Here is an 11136-nt window from a genome sequence, read left to right on the forward strand (position 1 = left end):
TCGAGTCAGTTTTGCTCCACGGTGGAACATGGTGGCACCTGGAGGCATCGGCGGTGAGGACCGGGGGTGTGTGCAGGCGCCCAGCGGGTAGAGGCCGTGACGTTCCTCTCCTCTCTGCGGCGCTCGGGACACCCAGGAGCCTTGCTTCCCGTCCGACCACCAGCAATATAACTGTGCCCCAGCTTGGATAAGAAGCAGGGCGGGGACGTCGAGGTGACTTTCCACGTTCCGTCCCTCCCTGCAGAAGCCTGCCCGAGTCCGCTCCTTGTCCTGCGGCCCTCCGGCCCTCCCTCCCGCGGAGGACGACAGCAAGCCTTTGAGAGTCCAAGCGGCCCAAGAAAGCACAGGTGCCTTGTCTGACCAAGCTGACCCTCGGGGCCACATGCTTTGCCCCAGACTCCCCGCCCCCCCACCCCCGGAGCAGCACCGCGGCCCAGGTTGACTTCCTGGGGAGACACCGCTTCCCACTTTGCAAGTCTTCACCGTAAAGAGAGGGAATTCAGAACCACATCTGTCCTCCGGCAGGGGTCGTGCCGTGCACTTTGTCTGGGTGGAGACGACTGCACCTTCAACTCAAGGACTGAGTGATGACTCGGGAACACACATGGACGTGCTCCCTCCTGGCTTCCCCCGCCCCAGGACGCTTATGCCTGTCGGCGCGGCGGAGAGTCCCAGTTCCCTCCTTCCCACCACACACCCAGCCCGGGGCATTTCCCTAGACCAGTCACAGATGCCGGCCATCCTATGGCGCGATTACGGCACCGGGAGACCCGGACTTCACTGGCCTTGTGCATGCGCACACCTGCTTCTCCTCGTGCTTTCGAACCGCCTCTGTAAGCTGCTGTTTCATTTAAAAGATCCTAACCGACGGAAGGGAGAGCATGGGAGAGCCCACCAAGGCCTTCCCTGGCAGGTCCCTTGGCCCCAGAACACCGGTCCCTGGTCTCGATCTGCCTATGAGCATGGCCTGTGCAAGGGCGGCCCCAGAACCCCACCCTCCCGGTCCCCAGGGGGCTGCAGTTTCATCCTGGTTCCCAACAGGGAGCAAAGGGCTGCCTAAGTCACCCCGTGCCCTCCACACTGGACGGCTCCCTTACGCAGTCTTAAAGACCGGTTGGTTTCTTCCTGTTACTGGGTGAACTTTTGGAATGAGTTATTACACAAGCTTTCTTCTCCTGAATTTAAGCCAGGAGAGGGTTTGAGGTTTTAGGGAAAAGGTCACCTTGCTTCTCATTTTGAAGCGTGAACCACCGTACGAGGGTTAAATCGGGAACAACTGGCAGCAGCATTTTGCATAGGCTTAGAGCTTGACAAGATGCATTGTCATTCTGACCCAGATTCCCCTCTCTGAGCCTCTAGAACAATCCATCCCACACTGACAGAAAGAGAATGGGGTCTCACGATCAAATTCACCGGGCACCGTTTTAAATCGTCTCGCTTGTCCCCAGATCTGAGCATGACACGAGTTGTAGCCACAGGGGAACGGGTCACACATCAGGCCAGGATACGCCGGGAGGCTCGGAGCAGGTGCGCCAGGCCTATTCATACGGGGACAACCTTCCGATGACCGGGGGGGGCGGGACCCAGGGGTGCGTTGAGAACCAGGGGCGCGGTGAGAACCGTGATGGGTAGTGCCGTAGGAAGCTGCTTCTAGCTCGGGGTCACAGACCTCACATCTGCTTTCTGCAGGCAGCTTTGGCTCCAGGCATCTCAAAATGAACATTCTCTAGATAGGAAAGGGCACAGCTATAGATTACTCTTGAAACAGCACTGCAGAAATAATGGGGAGTGGTGCCTGGCTTGGGGGGCAACAGGGGGAATTCAGATGGCCCCAGTGCACCCAGGGGGATCTGATGGGTCGGTGGCCCATGCAGCTGGACTCTGTCTATACGAGCTCCCCCCGCCAAAAGCCACTCCAGCCACGGCATCTGGACTGACCACACTGCAGAGCCGGGGAGCGGGTACCACCGAACGGAGGGTCCCATCGGGCTCCACGAAAGGAGGAGCTCTGTTGGCATATTTAATGTGGGATGAAACTGATGGCCATCTTCCCACCGAGCAGTGGGAGGCGCTCCCTCTCCCCGGACACAGGCGCTGAGATCCTGGCCAGCGGCCAGCCGCTCCCGAGAACCGAACCCCAAAAATCCACTCAGCACAGGCTTGTGGGCAGGAAGACTTCCCTTTGCTGCTGCTGGTACGCATGAGTGGCCGGGCGGGGGGCTCTGGCCCACGCTGCCCCCTCATGCACGGACCCTGGGCTCTCTTCTCACTGCCCTGTGCCTTGGTTTCCCTGGGCGTCCCTTCCAGAGCTCTGAGTAACCACGCTTGGAAGGTTCAGAAATGGAAAGAGAAGAACTGGAGTGAGAGCAAGCTCCTAGACCCTGTACACGTCGTCACGATGGGTCCTGAACGGTACAGCCAAGTCCCAGCCTCTGCCCGCAGGTGTCGGGCCCACGGCCAGGGGCGGGAGGTCCTCCTCGGGTGTGTGTGGGGGATCCTGTGGCCCGCAGCGATGGACTCGCATGCAGCGACAGGCGGAGTAAAGGGGCGTGTGTGTAGGACACCCCGGGACCCCTGCCCAGGGCTCAGGGCCGTGACTGTAATTTCTCATGTGGTTCAGGAGACTGAGCGGCTTTCAGGAAGAGCCAGTCCCAGCGGACGTGTGTTCGCTCGGCTTTGCGGGCAAGTCTGGCGGAGCAGACGGACGCGGGCAGCGGCCCCCATCCCTGCATTCCGCTCCGGCAGGCCACCTGAAAATTTCTCCCGGCAGTTTTGGGTCACAGAGGGAAGCAGACAGTGAGATAAATATGCTTACACTCTCCGGGCGGATCCCGAGGCAGGCTCTGGGTTTGCGCGCCCAGGCAGAAACCAAACGGGTCCGGGGAGTGCTTTGTGCGGTCGTCCCCGGCCTCGGCCGGGCACAGGGAGCCTCTGGTAGTCACAGTTTTTGTCAACGCTACTGCGCTGTGGTTTTCTGAACTAAGTTGCTGAAACAGAGTGAGCACATCTGGACGGGGAGTTAGGAACATTAGCCCCTGGACACCTGCCGATGCCTTGTATTTTCGTGTCCGCTTTCTCCAGCACGGGTCGGCCGCTCGCTCAGTGAATGGCTGGGGCCCGAGGCCGGCCGTGGCAGCCGGCGGCTCGCAGCTCACGGGTGGGTAGGGAGGTGGAGATGGGGGTCAGGGCACTCATCTGCTCTCCGGGAAGCCCACAGCAGCACAGACAAGGCTGCGGTCCCGAGGAGAGCTCTGCTAGGAGCGTCTCGCCGCACCTGTCAGCTCCTGCCCCCACTCTCCGATGGCTCAGGCTCACCGCACACGCCTCTTCTGTGGCTGCACCAGACGCCTGCCTGCAGCAGTCCGCTGTCGAGACCTGGAGGATGCTGTGTTTTTCCCCTGCCACAGCGTGGACCCCCTGCTCGTTCTCCTGGACGTGGGCAACTGCCAAGTACTACTTAGGAAATAAGTGAATTTTCACTACAGTCGCGACTCAGCTCTGTTCTCCCTAAACCATTTCCTGGCTGCTTGCGTTCGGGGCTCGGGAGAGAATCCTTCCACTCCTCTGTCCCTGCCTCACCACCCGCGGGCCGATGTGGAAGTGACAGTGAATATAGCTGGTCCCCGTGAATCTGAAGGGCCTCTCTCAGGAACAAAATGAAGTTAAACGCTAAAAGCACCGAAAGTCTGATTTCAGTCTGATTACTTTGAAATGGTTCGGCACGCCGCCTTCTTGGTGCAGACGTCCAGGGACGGTGTTCGCCCTGGCAGGGACCTGGCCCCAGAAGCGGAGATGAGACCACCCGTGCACACCGGGGCTGGTCTCCCCGCGGCATGCCCGCCGGTACGGCTCCTAACGCCGCAGGGAGACGCCGCGCTTCTGCTCCCAGCTCCCAGCCCTTTTCCAGGCTTTCCGGGACGCACATGAGCCCAACCTCTGCAGTGTTCAAGGTCATCACAGTGCTGTGAAAATTCCAAGCATTCCACAGAGCTGTCTTGGCATCCCCTCCAAACACCCCCGTCTTCGGCGTGGCACCCCTTCTTGGCTGAGAGAAGCATCTGTCCACAGAGCTCGCAAGCAGCCCCTCCCGAGCCAGGCTGCTGTGCGGAGGGGTACCGGGGCCCCGGGGCCCGGCCTCCCCTCTCTCCTGGCTGCAGCCACAGATCTGCATCCCACAGGGTCCGGCCCCGGCCCCAGCCATCCCGTGCTCCTGTTTTCTCGTCTGCTGTGTCGGCAGGGGCTGCGGTGCCCCGGAGAGAGTGGGAGAGCGGTGGGTCCCGTCCTGAGAGCCTCTCGCTCACTCCCTCACTCATTCACTGTCTGTCAGGGGCCCCTTCGAAGCTGGCGGTCTCGGAGCCCGGGGGACGTCTCTAGGACGTCTCAAGGACACAGCCAGCTGGCCCGAGACCTCATCACAACCCATGGGACAGAGTTTCTGTGCCGGGTGGAGCTCAGAACTAATCGGGAAAGATCCTCAGGTACCGCTCTGTGCGTGGAGGGGAGCGGGCAGCCGCTTTGATTCTCCATTTCCACTTCCCACCTTCCTGGACGCAAGCTGATGCCAACCCGGCCCTTCAAGCAGGCTCGTGCCCCTGGCAGGGAGGTCACAGGTGTGCCAGCCTCTCGAGCGCCAATCTCTGGTCTCGGCGTTGGAAAGGATCCCAGCCCTGTAAACGCTCCGTAATCAGAACCACAGAAGCGGGTTTTAAGGAAGCTGGTGCTCCCCGGGTGGGAGGACTTTCAGAAGGGGCAGAGGGGTAAGGCCAGAAGCTCTGGGAACAGCCGGTTCCATCCAGCTTTGGGGCAGCACCTTCTCGGGGTAGTGAGCCCCGGGGCCGGGCGGGCTGTCACGGTGCCGCCGCCGTTGGAGCTTGCCGAGGGGACAGGAAGAAGACCGGGAGCTCACAGCCTCCGTCCTGGAGAGGACGTTAACGTCATATATGTGCATATCCTGTTAGCATCTCCCGAGGTTAATTAGCTCGGGACACGAAGCCCCGGATATGCCTGCTGTGTGCACCTCAGGAAAGGACCAGCAGACACTGCCAGCCGTGGACGAATGCCATCCCTGCACACAAAGCCCAGCAGTGGCTGCTCCCCATGCTGACGGGTCCCAAGGCGGCTCCAGGCAGCTGGTGGCAGTGAGACTCGGGACCCCTTGGCCAGCGGCCAGTGGCGGTGTGGTGTCGGCCCAGAGAAGAAAGCAGAGGTTGGACGTGTGATGGGCCCCTTCCCCTACCCAGGGACATCTGGGCCCCAAGTCTATGACCAGTAGAATGCCTGCGAGGTCGCTTCAGCCAGAGCCCCTCAGATCTACACCCCCGCCCCGCTATAAATCCCACCACCCCGGCTGCTCACACCTGAGCCCCATCTCTCCCCCCGGTGGCAGAGCCTGAACCTGTGGTCCCTGAGCGCATCACCATGGAAGTCCTCCTTGTCACTAACAAGTGCGGCCAGTAACTTTGTCTTTAACAGTCTGGATGTTTGTTTTCTTACACGACTCTGTGAGAGCGCCAGCTGCGTAGGCCTGAGCCCAAAACCAGAGACCGGGAGGGCCTCCCAGAGCCCAAGATGCCAGGCCCTTAGCACTGGAGAGGCCTGTGCAGCCTGGCCCAGTGGCCTGGAGACCACCAGGGGCCCAGAGACCTAGTGACCCCACATCCTGGAGACCCACAGGCACCCAGAGACCCAGAAAACCCGCAGCCCAGCAGCGCTGTGACCCAGAGAACGAGCAACCCAGGAGCCCAGAGGCCAGAGACCCAGAGAACCAGCAGCCCAGAGGCCCAGCGACTCCATAGCCTGGAGAACCACAGTGCCCTGAGACCCAGAGAACCAGTATCCAGTGGCCTGGAGATGCACAGGGACCCCGAGACCCAGAGAACCAGCAGCTCAGTGGCCCAGCGGCCTGGAGATCCCCCAGGGGCTCTGAGACCCGGAGAAGCAGCACCCAGCCGCCCAGCGACCTGGGTCACCGCTCAGCGACAGGTGACCCCTGCTTTGTCCTTAGTGGTGGGGGCGGCTGCGGGGTCATCGAAGCGGTCTCTGAAGTGTTGAAGGGCTCTCAGGCCCGGTGCTGCAGTAAGGGTGGGCCCTGGTCTGTGCCTGTAACATGCCAGGCTGTTCCGAAGGCCTCTGAGAGGGCAGCCCGGCCGGGGGACAGGGCCACAGGCCCCTCTGGTCTGCACCAAGCTGGTGCACCCCGCACCTCACCTCGTCACCCGTGTGCGCTGGGCAGGGTGATGCGTGACTTACATTCCAGTCTATGGTCACAAAGAAAGGGTGCCGCTTGATCTCCTCCACTCCGTCGACACCAGCGCCTGTCGCAAGGACAAAGCAGAGGTTAGCCTCAGAACAGACCCCTGTTTCCATGACTCGGAGCTTCTGCCCGGTGGCCTGAGGGGTGGCGGGTGCCCAGAGTGCCTCCTTAGAACTTCGTCCTGCGGGAAGGGCCCCTGTTCACCGGACTCACAGCCCACAGAAGCCACGTTCTGCCCTGCAGGCCTGTAACAGCACCAGGGACAGGGGCAGGGCAGGCTGGAAGCTTCCCACTGCGGGGGGGGGGGGGGGGGGCGGGGGAACAGGGGGGGGGAACTGGAGGGGGGCTGGAGGGGAGCTGGAGGGGAGCTGGACGCCATGACAGGCCGTCACAGCCCAGCTGCATGTGGGCATCCGTCCCTCCCTCCAAGTAGGCACATCCCCGACATGGGGCTTGAACTCACAACCCCGAGCAGATCAAGAGTCACATGCTCTACCCTCCGAGCCATCCAGCCCCCCCGCCCCTGCCGCTGCCCCATCAAAGCCCACGAACGCTAGCTCAGGCTGGCCTTCCGGGAGGGGGACGTGCGGGAGGAGCGGGAGGGCAGGCTGCAGCACCGAGCACCTTGTCCGGGGGCTCTGGTTTGCAGGGCAGGGGCAGACAGCAGGACGGGACCCAGAGAGACACTGGCGTCCACACCTGGCCGCGGGCCCCCAGCGACGGCGCGTACGTAGTTCTGCTGGGTCTGCTCGCTGTGCTGGCCTCTCTCTTTCCTTTGCTGCTTATGTTAAATCCTGGGACGGGGGAGCAGGCGCGGGCTGAACTGCAGAGTGCGGAGGGCTCGGGGCAGGGAACCTGCTCTGCCCGCTGTGGCGACATCATGACACGTTTGCGGGAGCTGCACAGGCAGCGTGAGGCCTGACGCGGACGCTGCCAACGGGGGCTCATCCGTTAAAGCGAACACGCGCACTGACATCAGCTTGGGCTAGGGGACCTGCCTGGGGCCGGGCGCGGGGTGGGGGGCGGTGTGAGGGAACTTGCTGTACTTCCTGCTCCATTTTTCTGTAAACTTAACACTGCTCTAAAAGTAAGTCTGTTATTTCAGGAGAACCCAAAGTCTCAGGCCCTAAGAGCTTTGGGTTTTCTCCAGGATGGAAAGGCAGGAAAGGAGCCTCCGTGGGCCAGGGAGGGGGCTGGGGGCCCGGGGATGCGGGAAGAGAAACGGGCTGCATGGGCCAGGCCACCTCCAGCCAGCTCCTGTCTCAGGTCTGGGGACGGAGGTTCGGTGTCACGTGGTTTGTGAGACACACTTCCCGGTACTGCACCCCAGGCTCTGTAGGCCCAGCCGTGCTGTAGGTCAAGGCCTGGTCTCTCGGGCTCCCGTTCGGCCGGCATCCCAGGAAGGTGCTGCTGGCGGCCGGCTGGGACGGGCGGGAGCAGGAGCAGGTGTGCGAGACCGCGAAGCCGCCCCAGCTGATGATCAGAACCAAAGACGGGGTCCTGGAAACCGAATTTCTAGCTGGTTGGTCGGAATCACAGGGTACGCCCTGGGCGGTAGGACAGAGCCCGGGTCTAGGCCAACCCTGGGTGCTTAGTGCCAGACACCCAAGCTGGGGTCTCCTGGGAAGTGAAGAATTTGTGGGGGTGGAAAACCCATGCATCTGGTGTCAGGAGGGTCGGCACGAGTAGAGAACGACGCGTTCTATCCTGCGAGGACCTCCTCCTGAGGACTTCCCTGGGTTTCCCAGTCGGGCCCCCTTGTTCCAAAATCTGAGCCCTGCAGCCAGCAGCCCGTGAGAGGGACCCGAGCACATGCTCTCGGGAACCGTGGAGGACGAGTCGGCGGCCTGACTCCCAACACGGTCCCCCCTGCAGCCCGTCCCGTGGGCAGGCCTCCTCCTGAAGACCAGAGCTCTGGACGGGAAAACGCTCCTGGTCCTGAGGATCAAAGTTCCCGATCTCAACCCCTGTTCCCGATCTTAGCTCTTCTTTGGTGCTTCTGGAAGCGCCGTGGGTCTGTCAGAGGTGGGCGGGTCGAGCACACACTCAGAGCCCAAAGGGGGCATGCACCGGCCGTGTCACCCATCAGCTACACGTCTCCGGAGAATCCACACCGCATTCCGCACCCGTTCCATTTCACCCTCATTCGTCATTTGCAAAGACGTGGTCTGGGGCAATTTAAGCCCAGCAAGATGCAAAGGAAATGAGCTTTGGCTGCAGCTCCAAATTCTGCACCGACGCATGCTGGTTTCTCGGTGACTCACCCGCGCGTTTTTATTAGCAGCTTCTTTTTTCTGCTGCGGTGAGGTTGGTGCTTCGAGGCCTCAGCAAACAGTCAACAGTGACTTAATTAACACTTCGGTTATTACTAAAAAATGAGGCGCGTTCCAAGAGGAGAAAAATGTGAAAAAGAAGGAAAATTTCTGCACACGGTTCTTTAAGGCCTACGCCATCCCTCCTGGGCACACATGGGCATTGTCTTGGGTTCCAGTGTGACTTATCCTCCCCTGAAACCAGGTAAGCAGGTTGTTTTGTCCTGATGACCCCTTTCTCTGTCCGCTGAACTCGGGTGCCAGTGGGCAGAGCTCTGGGTGAGGAGAGTCAGGGAGGGCTGGGCCGACCCCGCCATCACAGCTGGGGCCGTGCGGTCCGACCCGAAGTCTCTCCTTCTGTCCCAAGCCAGGGTGGTGGGGGTGCGACCCGTCTGGATCGCACAGAGTGGACAAGGGCAGGTACTTACAGACAGGAGAGTCCAGAACCAAAGAATGATCCTTGTCTCTTATTAGGCTCGGTGAGTCTTCGTGCAGTCCGCCAGTGTCAGGTCAAGATGGGTTAAAAAGTTCAACGGAGCGGCTGATTCACGAACTCACAGTCTCCAGAGCATAAGCACGTCTGGCCCCGCGGTCCCTCTGCAGATGGGACTACCCCAGAGCGGTTCACGGGGACCCACGTCTCACGCTTCTGCACGGTGGTGGAGGGCGTCACCTCGCGTCCAGCGGGACTCGCTTCCGTCCGCGCACGTCTGTGAGCACGTCCCCTGCCTGCACTGGGGGCTTGCCCTGCGGCATCAAAGACAGTCCGCCCACTGCTCCACAGCCCTACAAGGCGACCTCCTTCACGGGGGAGGCGGATGGGGGGGTCAGTCGTCCCCTGGCTTCCGCTGTCTCGGTAGCTCATTCTCTAACGGCTTTGGTATCTGCCTCAGACAGCGCTGGGACGTGGACTCCGAGGCCCTCTGAGATGCTGCCGAAGTGGTCGCTCTGTTGTTTCTGGGCCACACGGCATCCACTACAAATTCTCTTTTTTCAATTTTCAATTTCAGTTTTTTTAAGTGTCACCTCTATCCGAAACATGGGGCTCGAACTCACAACCCCGAGATCCAGAGTCCCACGTCCCCCCGGCGGAGGCAGCCAGGCGCCGCTCACGTCGAATTCGTGGCGCACATTCCGAACAAGCTCGTTTCCCGCTTTTGCCCCCGCACCCCCGGGCTCCAGCCGACCACCCGCCGTCATGTCCGGGCCGTCCCGCCGGGGACGTAAACACCAGGTCTGCTTCTTACCGCTTCACCGCGTACTCGGTATCCACACGTTATGTTTCCCCGTTCTGAAGTCGGTCGCTTGAAGATTTCATTCACTCAGGGTTTAAAACGTTGGCTTGGCGGTGGCTCCGCGGACTGGTTGGAGCGGACCCGAGAACTTGGTCTTGACCACACTGTCCCAGGAAGCAGCGTGGCCAAGCGGTCCGGATGCGACCCCCGCCCCGAACCCGGGCGCACCGATTCTCTCCGTGTCTGCGTGGATTTGTGTCCTGCACGTCAGGCACGGTTCCATCTTTCTGACCGTGCTACGATGTAGACACTGCCGCCCCTCAGCTCGCAGACAGGGAAGCCGGCGCAGAGAGGGGCATCCATCTGCTTGAGGTCACTCGTAAGTGCCAGGCAGTGTGCAGGCCTCTGCCCGTCGGCCCCGTGCCGCCTCCTGAGGCTCCGCACGAGTCCCCTCTCTGGGACCACACCTGCCACCGTACACGTCCCAGCAAGCCTCTCTCCTGTCCAGTGAGCTCTGCCTTCTCCCCCTCTCTCTCCGTTTGCTGCTTCCTTGGCCAACGCCCGTCTCTCTCTTCTGCTTCACTGCAGCCCCGTGAGAAGGAGGACTCTGCTTGCGGTCCACTGTGTCGCCAGACCCAGAGCCTAGAGAGCACTGGCGAGCCCCACGCAGGTGTGGATTGTTTCTAGATTACATACTGCACACGCCCTCTCCTCCCTACTAACGGGTCCATAAGGTCCGCGGAGAGGAGTGAGAAACGGGGTTGCAGGTGCGGGGGGAGGCAGGCAGGCACCAAACCCCACTCCAGCTCGTCTTTGTTGGAACCCCCACAGCTGACTGGGGAGGCGGGCTAATAACACAGCCATTTCCAATCTCCCATTCCTTGAATCCTGATACTTTTCCCCCACTTTTAGTTAGAAGTGCCATTCAGTAGTTTCTAGTCAGCAAGAAGTCTGGGGAAGTCCCAGGGTTTGAGGAAGGCTTTGCCTTCCTGATAAGAGAGGCAGACACAGCTGCCCTCATCCATTACCTCCTTTCAACTGAACATGACATCTGGAGCTGTGGCAGCCACTTTGTGATCACAAGGCACTACTCATGAGATGAAAAGGCAATGCGCTAAGGAAGGTACACTAAAAAGATAAGCAGGTCTGGGCTTTAACCATGGTTTGGCTGCCCAGCCAATGTTTTTAACCCTGTACTGCCATGTGACTTGCAACTGCAAGAGAAATGGACTGCAGTTTGAAAAATTAAATTTGGCTTAAATCAAGTTACTTAAGTGTTCTGTGCTTTGCAACTCTAAGTAATCTTACAGGTATACTCCCTCATGAGCAAATCTGA

The 11136-nt window shown here is 60.6% G+C and overlaps 1 protein-coding gene across 4 annotated transcripts in view; it reads right to left on the reverse strand.

The window, feature by feature from the left end:
- RPS6KA2 (ribosomal protein S6 kinase A2) overlaps positions 1-11136 on the reverse strand; it is a 295060-nt gene that overhangs the window by 29736 nt on the left and 254188 nt on the right. For all 4 annotated transcript variants that reach the window (XM_059401415.1, XM_059401412.1, XM_059401414.1 and 1 more), the window contains one exon: positions 6250-6314. In XM_059401415.1, the coding sequence (XP_059257398.1) occupies positions 6250-6314 (65 nt within the window). The remainder of the gene's footprint in view (positions 1-6249; positions 6315-11136) is intronic.

This window comes from Mustela nigripes, chromosome 5 (assembly GCF_022355385.1).
Source record: "Mustela nigripes isolate SB6536 chromosome 5, MUSNIG.SB6536, whole genome shotgun sequence".
Taxonomy (NCBI): Eukaryota; Metazoa; Chordata; class Mammalia; order Carnivora; family Mustelidae; genus Mustela; species Mustela nigripes.